The sequence below is a fragment of the Camelus ferus genome, chromosome 1 (genome assembly GCF_009834535.1).
Source record: "Camelus ferus isolate YT-003-E chromosome 1, BCGSAC_Cfer_1.0, whole genome shotgun sequence".
Classification (NCBI taxonomy): Eukaryota; Metazoa; Chordata; class Mammalia; order Artiodactyla; family Camelidae; genus Camelus; species Camelus ferus.
In genome coordinates, this window is record NC_045696.1 from 52,869,398 (window position 1) to 52,886,820 (window position 17,423).

At 41.2% G+C, this 17,423-nt stretch overlaps 1 protein-coding gene across 3 annotated transcripts in view; it reads right to left on the reverse strand.

Annotated features, from left to right (window-relative positions):
- Positions 1 to 17,423, reverse strand: part of LSAMP (limbic system associated membrane protein) — a 571,849-nt gene that overhangs the window by 42,194 nt on the left and 512,232 nt on the right. For all 3 annotated transcript variants that reach the window (XM_006176532.3, XM_006176533.3, XM_032490426.1), the window contains exon 4: positions 2,940 to 3,074. In XM_006176532.3, the coding sequence (XP_006176594.1) occupies positions 2,940 to 3,074 (135 nt within the window). The remainder of the gene's footprint in view (positions 1 to 2,939; positions 3,075 to 17,423) is intronic.

Genomic DNA, 17,423 nt, shown 5'->3' on the forward strand with positions numbered 1-17,423 from the left:
GTGCCTGTCAGCTGGCTATGCACAGTGCTGTAGATCAACTGTGGAGAAGGATTACCCCAGAGAAGTAAACAGGGGAGACTGCAGAATCCAGCTTGTGAGTTAAACAGGAGAAACTCTTCTGTCTCTCTTATTTACTGCCCTAGCTTCTCAGTGCCCTGCAACAAATATTTGTTGGCAGTTGAGTAAATGAATCAATGAAGTGCTAGTAGGAGAAAATTAACAGCACTGAGTTGTTGTTGTTTTTTTTAAGTGGTACTTTGGGTCTGTTCCAAGATGATAATCTATTTAGCCATTATTTATCTTAGCCATCTTGACCCCCTGACCTAATTCCAAACCTTGTGTCTTGAAAAGGAAGAGGAGTCAGCTTAAATAATGGAAAATTTACATAGGAGGCAGGCTTATAGAAAGTGACAAAGGTGATGCCAGATATTTTTCAATTTGCATGACTTTTGCTAGCCAGACCTCGTTCTGTAATTTCATCTCGGACTCTTCATCTACTTAATACAAGTACATTTAAATAGGATGAATTGTTTGAACAGGACAACAGGTGCACTGGCTAGTTGTTTTAATATAATATAAACAGAGCTTACAAAGTGTTAGCAAAAAGGTGATTCCAAAGGAAATTGATTCAGAACATGCTTTCTGATTTGTGACAAATATCATTTGCAAAGTTTGGAGAAATGTTAAGAGGGCAGTTTACCTGTGAGTTTTTCCCGTATTCATTCAGTAAACATTTACTGAGCAATTTTTATAAGGTCAGGCATATGCTGGGTGCTGCTGGTTAGGATACACTGGCTGTTTGACTAAGTCCATTATAGATTTCTATGTAATTTGTTATGACAAGTCTTTTTAGAATCTCAAGGGTCTGTCCATATTCTTCTGTGGTTCACTCATTGTGAGGAAAAGCTCACATTTTTATAAAAGGCTTTTCTTGAAAATTATCAGTATTTTCATCTGTTCTAAGTTACACTTTGGGGACAGTCAAGAAGGAGCAATGTCAGACTAATTGCTCTAATAATAATAGGGCCCAGGCGGCTGGCTTTGATCTTGGGAACCATCTGCAATGCAGACTGCTTTGATGTTTCACACAATGGAAGTATAAATATTTTCTATGTTCTCCATGATTGGACTTTCAGAAATCTAATTAAGATGAAGGTCAATTAAAAGAAAATAAAATCTTAACTCCAAAAGTCAGAGAAGAGGTGGAAGATGATGGCGTGGCTGTGTACACATGAAAGAAGCTAACCAACCTAATTATAAATTTGTATAAACACCCAGAGAAACTGCCTTTCATGTGAAAAAAAGGTCCTAAAGCATTTTATAACATTGAGATCATTAATGTGTCTTTGAAACACACCCAGGACTGGAAAAGAATAGTAATACTGGCATTTCAAAACTCCATTACTTAAGAAATAGCAGACAGCGACGGGATAAAAGCCCTTCGGACCTCATCAAATGCAGCCCCTTGCTTCTTGGAAATGAGCGCCATCAATGCTACTGCAGTATCCTGTCTATTGGATTCTGCTAGATCTGGTGTGAAGGGGATTTCGCTTTCTGTCTCTGAAGGCTGCTAAGCTGGAGAAAGGCCCCAGGAAATACTGCAGCCCAGCACAGACTAGGTCACCAGAGGCAAGTTTCCTCAGCTCTCTTTGCCTCAGTTTACAAAATTTTAAGGTCAGATTAATGATGATCACCTCATGAGTTTAGTGTTGGGACTAATGACAAGTGTTAATCCCTTAATCAGTGCTTGTACATAGTAGGTACTGAAAATTGAAAACTCTCCTTTCAAATTCCTTTCTTTCATAGTTGCTTTCTGTGTCACCTTGGAAAGGCAATTATCTTTCCTTGAGCTTCAGTGTCTCAAACTCTAAAATGGACTCAATTACATCTACTTTGCTAAGGACTTTATACAGAATCTCTGGCACATAGGTTAATGGGCATGGAGGGCTTAAGATAATGGAAAGTAACTTATCGTCCAAAGCATATTTTCAAATACAGATTAAGATGTTTATGCACGTATGTCTGTGCACCTTTGTGCATGTGTGCATGCGTGTTGTATGTGCATACATGTGTATATATATGTGCGGATTTGTGTGTGTGGCTGTGTTAATTGCACCAGAGGGAAGAACTGTCAGGACATCCCTTTGTCCCTATCACTAGCCACAATTATGTGATGTGGAACTTGAATTTGAATGATGTGGAAAGTCACTCCTAACTGAACATTCGAACTGAAATGAATTCTCTTTATTCCTTTGCTGGGTGACACACATCATATGGATCTGCCCCCTCCCCCCATCTTTTGAACTACATCTAAGGATCCTTTCATCTGAGAAGTTCAAAGTATGCCCACTTACCTATGCATCTTAGTGAAATCTTCCTTTCTAATGCCCAGGCTTTAGGACAAATAGATAACCAATATTAACCTATCAGGTGACCCTGGTAGTCATCAGGGACAGATGGTATCTGACCAGAGTGGCTTGAATTTGTTCCCAAGCCCAATTAGTTAAATAGCAGGGGATAAGGTATTATCCTGAATCATTCCCTTTTGACAAACAATGCATTAAGGTGGAAATTCCAGTTAAAGCAGATAAGGAATTGTTGATTTTTCCAAAGTGGTACGATCCTGCTCTCCACAAAGACCAGAATAGTGATCACCAGAAATGCTAGGGCTACCTGATCATGTTTTCTTAATTCTGTAGTCTGAATAAAAGACAGAGCATATTGTTAAATGGATGATGGGTTATATTTAGAGTTGGTAGAGTTGATTTATCACATTCAAAGGCCAAATCCTGCCCTTGAATGTGTCCGATGTACAAATGTGCATCCCTGACCAGAGGGGCATCTGCTTGAAATGCAGTGTTCTTTTGCTCACAGGATTTTCAGAGCTGGCTGAAAGTGGAGGTGGGCTCTGGGCACCTGCTGGCTCCTGCCATACTCACAGTTCACAGTGACCTTGACTTGTTTGACGTCCGCCGAGGAGACCTCATTGGCAGCTTTGCACTCGTATTTGCCTGACTGCTCCCTGGTGATGCCGAGGATCTCCAGATACTCTTCTTCTCCTTCAAACTCTCTTCCTGAAAAACAGAGGTTTGCAAGATTTTTTTTGAGGTTTAAAATATGCAGCAGATGACCTCTTTTTTTCATTTTAGAGGCAATAAATCTACATGGCTTTTCAATAATTTGACAATGTGCTTTGTCTGAGGTCAGGTTCTATACAGGCAACCCCCAGCCAAGACAAAAAATCATGTGAAAATGATAAGGAGGAAGTGTTCTCAGGAGAACCTGGAAAGGGAGTGGGAAAATGGGATTTTTGTTGCTCTCTGTGGGGCAAGACCTGGCATTGCACCACAATCCCTGAGGGAGCTCTGGGGACAGCACAGGTCCCACTTCACCGCTGTCCTGACCAAGCGTCAAGAAGCTGGAGCGTTTATACATCACACTCATCAGCCACTGGTTAAAGGCTCAGAGCAAAGTGGGGGTTGGGAGGAGGTGCACACAAGTTGTGAAGGTCAGCCATTGAAGTGCTGGCATCATCAATTACACCATGCTGCAAAACACTCTCTCAACCAAAGTTGTTATGAGGACAAGTGGCTTCCTTTGAGAAACTGTCATTCTTCTCCACCAGACTATGTGGAATTCTGTTTGCAAATTTCATATTTGAAATCCTGTCTTGCAGTTCAGTGTCAAACTACATCATCAACGAGGCTCTTGGGCCATGGACCAGATCCATGAGAATGTGCTGTTGCTGGTGCATTTTGTTACGTGGGGGTGGAGGGGAAGGGAGCTAAACATCATTGGTTTAATCAGGAGGGATTAGGGGTCTGGAGGTGCTTTTTGGAAAGTTCCACAAAGTTGGATGTGTCAATTTTTGTAAAGAAATCTCAAGATAGGAAAGCTTGTTTAATTCCCTGATTAAATTTCTTTCTTTGGGGGTGGGTGAGGGATGGAGTTGGGGGAAGGAAAAAGGGAAAAAGAAGGTGAAGAGGAAAGGAATCTGGGCTTGGCCAGAAAGGCCTAATGACTGTAGCTAAATTCAACTGCCCTCACCCTCAAGTTACAAGCTGCACTGCTGTGGGGTTAGGACAGAGCACCTGGGAGGGTACTAAACAACACAGTCCTGCCACCATGCAGAAAACTTGCTCCTGGTCATCCTATAGCACTAATTAATAGCTCTGTTCAAATGCCACAAGCTGTTTTCCTTTTCTGGAAATTCCCTCATGGCCAAATCAACGTAACAGCCAGCCAGCATAGAGGCAACGTCCTTGTCTAAATATGTCAGCTAAGCCTGCTAACTAGGCTCCCAATAGAATCTAGATCCTCTTGGATAACATTCTATATAACACGACTGTCAGGAATACTCCAAGTTCAAGTCTTCTGTCAATTGTCATGATTGCTAGTTTTGAGGAAACGTTGCAATCCCAACAACAAAAAGGTGGTAGTTCCATAAAATTATTTGTTTCGGAGTCCTGCACATTATCTAGCACACACTTCTACTGAAAGCTTTTTAGAATTAGTCTATAAGCATATAGCTGCATATTATTATAAAAGTCTATTTTTTCCCTGTCTGTATTTTCCCCTTTTTTTCTTCTCTACACTCATGAAAGTAGTCAGACATGACTTCTCATGCCACAGAAGTAGAATGTGGTAGGAAAGAAAACAGAAATCTTGGAAAGGGTAATAGTCTACTTTATTGGTTTCGGTGGGAAGAATTTGGGCATGGAGGGAAAACAGATCTTTCCTGAATACTTGCACTGTGAACTGAGAGCCATGCCAGCTAATTGATGCTAAGAATCTTCTAGCTGAATATAAATACCCTGAAGACAAGTGGCAACATTGACAACTGGAGGCCAGAATAGGTAGGTGTAAGCTCATTAAAACTCTAGAGTGCAAAGGTGGGATTTACAGTAAGACAGCATTATTGATTTTGAGAAAAAAGAGTTAAAGATGAGTTCAGAATGGTTTAGGATTTCTGCCCTGCCCTGCTTCCCCATCCGTCAACCTCACTCCTATGTGGGTACACAGTTGTTAGCAGAAGAAAGGGAGAAGGAGCATGGGCTTCCTGGCGAGGGTCAACAACACTGACTTCTTCTCACTCCCCATGAAACACCTAGAAATGCTCGATAATGGATTCCTATCTTGCATTTTGAATTTCAATTTGCATTTTGAAAGATATAAGCCAGTACCAGGAGAGGGAAAGATGATTTTTAGCAACAAGCAAGACACTACCCATTTGGGAAGATGGCACCTATGAGAGTAAACATGAAGGTGAACTAAAGGAAATAAAGTAGTATTTATTGGGTTTGGATTTATTCTTACATGAGGACTAAAGTGGGTATTCATCATCTCATTTTTGCCTGATAAGCAGATAAAGAAACAAATTTTCACAGAATGAGTTTTCAAGTCTCTAGAAAGAATTTCCCCCAATACTCCTTGAGGATGAAGGAGGAGTTTCCCCTAAATGCTCCCCACTCCTAAGGCAGACAGGGCGTTTTTGCGTCTCCCATGATCGCTTTCCTTCACTCTGTTGGCCGTCGCTATGTCCAGCACACAACAGACACAGCTGGTTCACTACAGCAGTGGAGTCTCAAGGTGCAAACCAAATACAGGTAAGAAAAACTAGCTAGTCTTCCTTCATCCAACAAGCTTGACAAGAATGTAAAATATTAAACAACACCTCTGGGCCCTTTTTGTCCTTCTCCCTGTATCCCTTGGACCTCTCAGTTGAAACTCTTACACTTCCTGGCACTTCTTGCTAGTCTGTTTTTCTTGTACCCGCAAGAGACTCGGCCCACAACACATAATCTCTCCCGGTTCACTAGAGCATTTCTCACTGATCCACAGTGATGTGAGAGGAAATGGGAGCTTTTCTGTTGCTTGAAAGCAAAAGAACCAGATTGTAAATTTTGGGGGTACCGTGTCTTGCCATATCCCCATGCACAGGGCAGGGTGTGGTGCAGATTAGTTACTCCATAAATTTTTGTTGAGTTGGCTGAGCTGAATTAAGAAACACAAGCAGAAACTAGAGTCTGATTCAACACAATATAGTGCTTAAGAGAATGAAGTGTGGCGTTATAAATCCACTCCCTTTTAATGATCCTAACAAAGTCCCCTTCACTGGGGAAGGGTGGGTGCGCTGAGTACCCTGCTGTGGGAAGGCGGGGTGGGGCCTCTCTGCCCGAGGATGGATCTGCTATGCAGATTTATTAGTTTAGGAAAAGGTGTGGAGACGCCAGCAGAGCCCCAGGTGGAAATGGGCACAATGCCATTCCCTTCATCTGACCAACTGCAGTTTCTTGTTTCAAGGCATGGAGCACACCATGTAAATCTTTGGGTCACAGAATTTTAAAATGCACTCGGATCCTCTTGCTTGTCTCCCTGTGCCCCCGTCTGTCGGTCCCCGTCAGGCACACTTCTCCCATTCTGTCAGTTCCCACTGACTAGCTGCTTTCAACCCAGGGGTCCTGTCACCATCTCCCTATACTCTCGCAACTTTAAGAATCCTCTTAGACCAGAATCTGACACTCAATCTCTTGCTAAATTCTCTGGTGAAATAAAGCCCTTTGGCTAATGGTGGGCCCTTCTCTTGTTCCTCTCTATTATTTTCTGCCCTTGGATAAATGTGTACTTGAAATGCAAATTTTAGTATTTTGGTATTTTAAACATCTCAACCTATTTCCACAATCTTGCTCACATCGCCGAATGTTATATTTATTCTGGGATCCGGTGTTTAGTTTAAACCTCCCTTTGCTTAATGTGCTTTTGTGTCTCCTGGCAATATTCAGCCACCAGGCTAAATAACTCCTCGGCCTCCTCAGTGTATGCATCTTTCAAACTCTTCACGTCATTAGCATATCCCCTCTCAGCCACTGTTTACTCAGGTTGTACATATTAGTTCTTTTAATATTTCTTCCTAAGTCAGAAGGAAGAGCCCGGAGCTAATGGCAAGAGGAAAGTGTTCTCTTCTGTGCTCTCTAATGTAGAGGCAAATCAGTCAGGAGTAACTCCAGTTAAAGCACGCCAGGTGCCACCTTCTGAGTCCAGTGCCTTCAGAGTTCCGTGCTTTGGTGGAATCCCTAGAGTTCACATCCAAAACACTGAGTTATTTAGATTTCCAAGGTCAGCCGGGTGTTTGGAAGAAAGCAGCTACTTGAAATTAAATACATTTCCTTGGTGTTTCTCTCTCTCTTTCTCCCATTCTCTCCTTCTTCTTCTCTCTTCCCCAACTCCTGCCCCCATCCACCCAGGCACATGCATACATTCAAACAGCTATTAATTCACACAGAACCATTCACTCTAACTTTAAAGAAATAGCATATCAATTCACTAACTCCTAAATATTTGCTCATTAAACACAGCAGGTAAGTGTATTCTTGAATATTCTCCAGGATATGACAACAGTGCCCTATTTGGAATTGAAAAAAAAAGACTGCTACCTTAATAATCATTATATCCATCTTTCTCTTCCTTTATTTGAGATACAGAAAGTAAAATTTAGAAAACGTGTTAAATTTGAGTGTTTTATGACTTTAAAAATGTAGAATTTTGAGGATTATTATATGTTGGAAAACAGATGAAGCATTTACCCCCCACTATTCTGAGAAGAGTCTTGAAAGGATAACATTTCTGTAGATCATTCTTTTACAGAAGGGAAGATGGGTTTTAAATGGAGTTGACATTCCCTTTTCTCACCTAAATTTGAATACTGATAAGTAAGTGACTGTAAACACATAGGCTAGAAACACAAGTGCATATATAGATTAATGAAGAACAAAGAAGCAGCCCTTGCAGGGTAGATGTGTACCTACATGTGTGTTCGTGTGGATTTGTGATTGGAAAGGGGAGCGAAGAGGGTGAGCAAAAGCAAGCCATGAAATTCTACGTCTAAAAATAAAAGAAAAAAGGATTGCGAATCAGTGATGCCATTTGAAGTTCTCTGAGCTGACTTCAAATGCTGTAACAAGTTTCTTATGGTACATTTCATGTTTTCTTTCTTTCTTTTAATCCTAAGGACATACTCATCTGTTCCTGGCTTTGCTTCCTTCCCTCCTCTTTTTGCACATCACGTTCTATACAACCACGCTAAGAAAAGGAAGAGAGAAAGAAATATGAGAAATCCAGAAAAAATGCTTGTGATGGGGTTCTGTTTGTATTTCCAGCCATGTCTCTCTCTAGATCCTTTGAAGTTTTTGTTTCTCAGCTTCACATCCCACCTGAGAGATCCTTTAGTGTTGGACAACGTTTCTGTCCAAAGGTGGAAGCCACTTCTCATCCCCACCTCTCATCACCCATCAAGGGAGGGGTGAAGAGTGGTAAATGATCCACGACTGAAAGATGGCAGGGGTGGGTGGCAGACACGGTTACCAGAGCAGCAATCACAGGAGAATACGGAGACACAGGGAAGAACAATGTATTGAAGAGAATGAGGTGGAAAAAACTGAGACGAGTGATATAATGAGCACAATTACAAGGAAGAGTTAGAAGAACAGCAATGGAAGAAGAGAGAGCTCTACAGAGAAAGAGAATTTGACGATGAAGATATTTGAACCTACGTGGAAGGGAAGGGGTTGGTTACTCTGCTGGAGAAATGTTCCCTATTTGAACAGTAAGACACAACAGGGTGTGGATTATGCAAATTGGCCCCATGCCTCCGGTAGCCCCAGAGGGTGTAGTTAGTACCTAGAAATCAGAGGCAAGCACAACGCCAGGAAAGATTCACAACTGGCTTTGGCTGTATGAATGAGCCTGGACCAAATGAAGAAGAACGCCCTGGCATTATGTTTCCTGGCATCCAGAGAGATCCAATTCATTACGGTTTGTGTTTTTGCTTTCACAAACAAAAAATCAGCTAGCTGACATAGTTTGAGCTCAGCATCCAACTGGAAGCTGCCATCCACACATTCTTCTCACATCCTTCCCAGCCCTGGGCCATGGCATTCCGTCATTGTGCTCATACTTAACCGTTACCCTCCACTTGGTGCCAGTTTTCAGAAACTGTTCAGCCTTTCTAAATGCTAGGCTTGGAATCAAGATCCCCCATGTTTCGTTCTCCGAAGGGTAATTGTATTGATAACAGCTGATCTTCCATTGTAGGGACCACATGTGGTTTTGCTCCTCCTTGTACCCCCAGTGCACAGCAGGATGCTGGATGCTGGAGTGCACAAGAAATACTGCAGAGTGCCTGTGGAAAGAGCGGCCACTTAATATACCCAAACTAGGCACTTTGCTAAGTGACTGAGATACTATTTTATTTAATTCATAGTGCCATTAAGATTAGCTTACAGAGGAGGAAACACAGGAACCCAGGTTAGAGAGGACCTTTAAGGAACTTGCCTAAGTTTATGATGTTACTAAGGAAGACCTGAGGTTTGAACCAGGTCTGTGGACCTTTGGAACCTGTGTTCCCAACTAGGCACAACTACTTTTATCATGAGAGATTTTACTTAGCTGAATTCTTAGCTTTCAGAATGTGCTCTATTTCTGTCTTCTGAATATAAAATGTGAGGTTGAGAGTGGGACACTTGGAAAATTTCCAAAATAATACAGCTCAGTTATAGATAAAGAAAGTAAAAAGACAACTTACAGCTTTTATAAGGTTTGTGTACTTAACTTCCTCATCGAGAGAATAAAATAAAGCAGTAAATGAGAAAAAAGCTGGCATTTAAAAGTTTAGCCCCACCTACTTATTTATAGAGGTCCCTCTGAAAGCAATATAAAGCCATTGGTGCACACACATGCCGACAGGACAGGAGCTACAGGAACGCTGTAGACGGCACTTATATTAGGAAAGCCTTCCCTGGAGAAGTGAGTTTTCAGGAAGTTGAAAAACACAAGCGAGAGAATCAGAGCCAGCAAGTTGTAAAAGGGTGTGGCAATCTGGTTTGCCTGCCTGAAATAGAGTTCTCTGCGCAGGAGAAATGAGCAGCATGATGTGACAGCAGGACACAGGCTAGCGTGTGAGGGGTGGTGCGAAGATTCTGGATTCGCTATGTTCAGTGTCTCTGCATCTCAATGAAGATTCGGTGGAGCCTGCTGGCACCCAGAAGGGACTGAGTAAAATGGCATTTAAAAAAATAATTTGTTTTAAGCTTTCCTCCTGCCATCGATCCTTCCTTCCTTTCTTGAGAAAACTTGGTGGATAAGAATGGAATTCCATGGAAATTGTATTTGTTTAAGTCCTTTGTATATCAACTTACTCTTGGTGCCAGTTTCTTGGTACTGAGTCCCAACATGTATTGTGATAATCTGCCCTGTGAATTGCTCTGAAAGTAGAAATGGTTCTTCAAGGTTGTCAAATAGTCATCATCAACTCTGACTAACTGGCAGTGGCTACTTAGAGCACAGTGTTGAGAAGGATGCTGGGGCAGAATCTGGACTCAGTGGGAAAGAGCGGCAACGTCTATGAGGGCAAAAGGGGATGTGTGCCACATCCTTGGACCCGCACCTGCCCTGGGGTCTCTTGTAGTCCACTTGAGTTTTCTTGGATATGAAGAAATGTATCCTAAATACAGCATGTAGGTTGAAATCTAGTGACTTCCTGAGTTTGATTGCCATTAGTACCATTTGGGAAAGTAGGAAAGAATGCTTATTCTGGAGTGAAGATAATGAGTTCCATGCTTGACGTGGTTGGTATCAGGTTGGAACTACCTGGGGAGTGCATTCCACAGGCACTCAGAAATATGCTGCTGCTAACAGACGAGGGCTAAGTGTGGATTAAATGTGTAACATATACATTGGTAGTGATTCAGGCCACTGTTGTAGGGACTATGGGACATTTGTATAATGTAGCATCATGTCATAAAGCAAGGAGTCACTGTCTCACTACTTTCTTGTTATTCTGGGATGAGGGGAAGAAGAGGCAAAGAGGTAAAAGTGGGGAAAAAAAAAAAACCCAAAATACTTAGAAGACTCCTTAGGAATAAAATAGACATAAAAATTCCTGCAGGTGTTGATTGTTTTCTAAATTATTTCCTGAGAAGGGGGCGAGGCAGAGATTAGAGTTGCTGGTCAGAGGCAGCAACAACCACGATCTTTCACCATTGTCATCAGAACTGTGGGGGTCTTCCCAGACCTGTCATTAGCCGACTCTGCCCTGGCCGAGGATTAAGTATGAAGAGAGATGAGAGCACTGGCTGCTGTTTTCAAGAGCCACATAAATCAGTTGGCATTTCGTACGTGAATGTGTTAAACTCAGCAGGGCAGCTGCGCTGTGGAGGGAACGCTCTGCAGAGTTTTGTGGCTGCCACAGAAGACTCTGAAAGGTAATTAAAACAAAGCAGGCGATGACCGTATCTGGCCCTCTGTTCTTTCATCATGGGCCCTGATGTTGCAGTGACCTTACTGGGGTTCACCCCCAAATCCCAGCCTCACTTCTTCAGCTAGCCTCACTGCTGAAGGAGCCATTCCATCCAATGTAGAGAAATGTTCTTGCTAAAAGTCAGTAACAAAGAGAAAAATAGTGGGTAGAGATGGGGGTAGACCAGAAAAGAAAATGGTTTAAGCAGGAAGCCAAGTGATGTTCTTAATATGTTCCCATTTGACATGAGGTGGGCGGCTCATTTAACAAAAGGTGGGCTGCTCAGGAGTCAGCACAGATAATAGTAAGGAGTCTGGCCATGTGCTTCTTGCTTTTAGACCGAAGCACATGAATGAGGAATTACTCCATCAACGTTCAGTTTGGGGTGCAGCCCTCTGTGTACCAGCACCCCTCAATCCTGGCCCGGGTATTTCAGCCTTTCTGTGGAGCAGATGGACTGCGAGGGGTGGGGAGTGAGGGTCCTGGCTGCAGAGTTGGGAGTGGACTGGAGAGGAGAGACCAGGAGGGAGCCCATGCCCGGCCCACTCCTGAACGCAGTCGCCCTCCCAGGCTGGGCCCACGTGCTCCTGGAAGGCTCCGGGGCCAGTGGGCCAAAGCCTAATAGGAAAACAGCAGCGATTTGTCGCCACTGCTATTTATGTTTCAAGCGCATGACAGGCTGTCGGTGTGAGTGAGGGTCGCTAAATTTACTGCCTTTCAGATTACTGCCACGGTCTCTGACTTGACAAGTCACTTCATTTAAAAAGCACCGATGCGGATGTTTCCTCCACTTCTTTTTAAATAAAAACAAAGGGAGAGAGAAAGGCCACCACTGAGGTTTAAAGGACTGAAATGAAGAAAGCCCACAAGACTGCCTTGGCCTGATGGCAGGGCGCTACTTTCACGGACTCCACTCATTAAAGTGGCAAGTGAGGGAAAGGCATGACCCCAGAGGTCTTGGTTTGACTGATTTGTGGACTGGATGATATTTTTATGTGGTGGGAGATGAGTCATAAAATTAGTTGTTATCCCTGTTGAATTTGAATGCTTAGAGGATATTCAAGTGGAGATTCCTTCTAAACAACTGGATATAAATGAAGAATAAAACTACATCTTTTTTGACACTTCATTTCTTTATTGGTGCATTTATTTTCTGAGGTCTTTATAAACAGAAGGTAATTATAGCCAAAAAGAAAGAATTAACCATCAAGGGGGTACTAGGGGATAGAGAAGGGGTACCCCCAGATGCTGAATAAGAGTAACAACTCAAAATACACATTTTTAGTATAAGGAGACCTAAATACTTAAAAATACTATGCAAGTGGACTGTGATCTGAATAGTAGAGCGTGGCTTTCGAGTACAACTGTGTACAGTCATTTGACAAATATGTACTGCTACCATGTGCTGACCAATAACTTAAACAGGAAGTACAAGAAACAGAGGAAGTAGAAGAAAGATACTATCCCTAGCTCTCATGGTATTTACATTCTCATCAGGGACAGACACAATGAAACAGCTCTGGAAGGTCTTGACTTCGTTTCACCTGAGTGGGAAATGGATTAAAGACTTTGGGGATTATATATGCTTGAACTAGTTTCTATTAATCATATTTCCTCAATGATTTTAAATGCTACTCCTAATTATAACTTGGTTTACTTCTTGATTCTGTTTTTTTTTATACCTTTTGACTATTCTTAGGCCAGCCTCCTATTATGTTAATTACCATAGCTTTTAATCAGTTTAATTAAAGATATGAATAGTCATTTATCAGAATTTTCCTTTTCTATCTATTTTTTAAAGTGAACTTTAGAATTATCTTCTAAATCAAACAAAAAAATTAGTATTTGGTCTTTTTGCTGGATTTATATTGGATTTATAGGTTAGTTTAGAAAGATGTATCTCTACAATCTTGATTCTTTCTATGCAAGAACAAGATATCACATTTAAGTCTTCTTTATTCATCCATCAATTGTTTTTTTCTTCCTAAGCCCTAAGAATTTTGAATTAAGCTTATTCTAATATATTTTATGTCTTCTTATTACTAGTGAACAGGGTCCTTTTTGCCATTATCTAACTGATATTAGTCGTATTTAGAAAAAACAGTTTTGTATGTCAATACTGTAACTAGTTCCCTGTTGAATTACCTTTTCCTTATTGTTGCTAGAATGGTGTTGAAACAACAGACTATCCTCATTTTGAAAAAATAAAAAGCCCTTATTTTATTCACCAAAACAAATTTAGATAAATTAAGTTATTCAAAATTAAATTATAAGAATATTAAAAGAAAAAACAATGGTTTGTAATATTGAAGAAAGGACTATACATAAAAAGTAAAAATTTTTCCACAGCACAAAAACTTCATCAACAAAGTTAATACACAAATAACAAGATGAAAAATGTATTCTTAATAGATATGACACAAAAGGGCCAAATTCCTTAAAAAGTTGAATTATCAAAGTCAGCAGGCTGGACTGACAATTTTGGGAGACAGTTTGACAACATCTGCTAAAGCTGAGGACTCGCATATGATCCAGCAAATCCACTACTATGTGCAGTGACAGTCACAGTAGCATTGGAAGCACCCACATGGTGTGGATGGTAAATAACTCATTGCATATTCATATAACAGAATACCATACAGAAAAGCAAATGTAAAGATGACAGTTATGTGTGGCAAATGGACAATCTCCCAAACATAAATCAAAATAAGTGCAGTATAAATCCCCTCATGTGAAAATTAGACAAGCAAAACTAATCCATTTTTTCCATGATCGCTGTATAGTTGTAAAATTATAAAGCAAAGTAAGGAACAGGTTATCACAAAATATTTAGCATTCTTGTATCTAGCATTTATTATGTGCTTACTATGTGTCATGCTTTTTATAAAATGTATTCACTTAAGAAAATTTCATTCATGTAATATATCTATCTAGTCATAAAAAACTATATTGGTTATCAAATACTATGTGTATTATATCTTCTTTGTGTCATAAGAGCTATATATACATAAATGCATATATTCATATATATGCTTTTTAACACACTTGCTTATATACATACATACACTGTGTCTACACAATATTGGTAGCAGTCTGACTTCTGGATAATGGAGTCAGGAGAGCCAGAAGTGTGTGGTCAAGGAAGTTCTCTTCATTTTATGCCCTCTTACACTGCTTGAATTTTTGATATAGATCATATATTACTTTTATATTAAAAGTTTCTTAAAAATGGGATTGGAGTTAATAATTTCAGTACAGGGGAAAGACATACCCACCTTGTGGCTGTATCCTCAGGGAAGGTTTCTTATAATGAAAAAGAAAATCTCTGAGATTTTTCTATTTCTGGCATAAGGAAAGAAGAATTAACAGGAAAATATGACACCAATACCACATGACAGGAGGAATGGTAGCAAGGAAGCTGATATCACATAAAATCAGAGCAGTTCTCTAATTAGTTCAGCAGTGAGGAGTTTTAATGACTGGTCGTGGGCATTGTCTGTTCCACTCTACCTCCCGTACTGTGTCTATTACAGACTTGTGACCTGCAGACCCAATCCGCCCTGAAGCAGTGAGACTCGAGCCTGGCCAATTGTTAGGAGCTCTCTGCCCACTGCTGAGAGGGATCTGGACTTGTGTGCTGACCCTGAAGGTGGCAGGCACCTGTATGCACAGTCAAGTATCTTTTCCCTTCCTATGCTGCATCCACCCTGCATCCCAGTTTGCTTGATTGCTCTTCCATCCTTGTCCCTGGCTCTCAGACTGCACTCCAGTCCCCAGCTGGGACTAAAGTGGGGCTAAACTATGAACTTGACCCATCACCTAGGTGTCAATAACTCCATTCCTCCCAGGCTGGAGGCTTCTAAGGACTCTCTTTCTGTCACTGATTGATAGCCAACCGGCCTTGACGCAGCACTGTTACCCAGAGGTCTTTGTGCCCTGCTAGCATCATAGCCATTGGACCCGAATATTCTAAGAACAATCCCAACCTGATTTTCCACAATGATATGAACTACAAGTCTCCTAGGAAAGGGGAGGAGGTCCGAGGTGTGGGTAGAATAAGCCCTCCTTCATCCTACTGTGTTTCTTCTCTTATATTCCTTCAGCCCAAGCAAAACTTCGCTTATCTTCTTTTCTCACTGGGAACGTCTACGTTCGCTAGTGGCCTAGCCTCCCCCCCCCAACCCCCCACCCAGGGCTTAACAGGCAAGAGCCATAAAATCACTACCTTAAAAGTACACAATTTATAGGGTCTATGCGGAGACCTTTTATGGATGGAGAGAGCAGGTACTAACTAATACCTGTCATGCAAAAATATTAGGTTCAGCATTTTTTTTCACAGTATATAGTACAGAACTTTGTATCTCAACCAAGCACATAAATGTACTCAATCATGTATTTATATCACACAACTTCCCAGCCCTGTGTTGAAGCCATTTCATCTTGCTCTAGGAAGCTGATCTGTCTGTTTAGAAAGCTTTCCTCCCTCACTTCCCATCCCCACCTTACAAGGATCTTAACTGCAATGCACAAAATAACTACAGAGATTCAGTTGCTAACTAATGGATTTCAACCTAGGGCCTGTCAAATGCTTGTTTAAGACACTTGATCATTGTAAGTTATATTGTTATGGACTGAATGCTTGTGTCCACTCAAAATTCATATGTTGAAATCCTACCCTACAGCTATCTATGAACCAAGAAACAGGCTCTCACCAGATACTGAATCTGCTGGTACCTTGATCCTGGACATCTCCACCTCCAGAACTATGGGAAATAAATGTCTGCTGTGTAAGCCGCCCAGGCTATGGAACTTTGCTATAGCAGCCTGAACTGACTGAGATAGCATCTCTACTCAGTATGCTGCTATCCATTTATTTCAGAGTTTCTGGAAATGGAGAAGAAACTGAAAATATGTATGCATGTGTATGTAGGTGGGGAGGGTGTAGCTCAAGTGGCAGAGTGCAGGCTTAGCATGCACAAGGTCCTGGGTTCAATCCCCCATACTTCCACTTTAAAAATAATTAAGTAAATAAACCTAATTACTTCCCCTTCCAAACCACTCCCCCCCCCCCAAAAAATAAAAAAGTATGCATGTGTATGTATAACTGAATTGCTTTGCTGTTCAACTGAAAGCAACATTGTAAATCAACTAAACTTCAATAAAAAAAATAACAAGGGAAAAAAAAAGAGTCTCTGGAATCTACCCAAGGATCACATATTTAGAAAGCAGGTGACCTGGACCATGAGTATTTATGCACTTCCAAGAAATGGCTTCACCAAAGCGAGGCCACGGGCTTTCCTATAAAGACTATTAAAACTTATCCTTTTGAACACATTTTCTGTGTATTTCATAAACTTTAGTCCAATATATTGTCTAGTACATCAATACCCTTGATAAGTGGCCTCTGTGCATTTTTGCAAAAAATTATGTCTCCTCAGATGGATTTTTAAACTTTTCCCACTACTTTGAAATAAAGTAGTTAGGTTAGTCAATGCATTTTCCTTTTTGTTTTCACTTTAGAAAAATTATGTAAATATTGTGCCCGGGAGTAGCAATCAGGTTCCTTATCTCAGGTTCCTGCCAGCATCCATTCCAGCGCTTCCCAATGTGTGATCCACAGATCACCTATGTGAGAACCACACTGGGAGCTTAACATCAAGGCAGATCACTGGGTCCTTCCACAGACTCAATGAGTCAGACCTGCTTGGGGTGAGGCCCAGGAATCCACGTGCTGATAAAGCTCACTAGGTGATGCTTGGGAACACCTACATTTGGGAACCACCCATCTGATCTTAGTCGTCTGACATTCAGAAGCTTATCCCTTTGTTTCTCTCAAGGGACTTCAAATAACTGCAGCTGACAGGTTTAACCTTGGCCTGGGATTGGGAATCAATTCGGTTTTTAGGTCAGGGGAGACTGAAGGAGAAAAGTTAAATTATCAAGAGAAGAATCCATGTTCTGCATTGAACTTGACACTCTAGTCTCATTGCTGAGCTAACAAACCTCTTTGTGTTAGTACCACTTTGTGACACACAGGCTCCTTACATATACTTGTTCATTTATCTATGTGGGCATATTCTTTTTTCTTTATTTACAAATGAAACTACTTAGCTTTAGCAATTTCCCAACA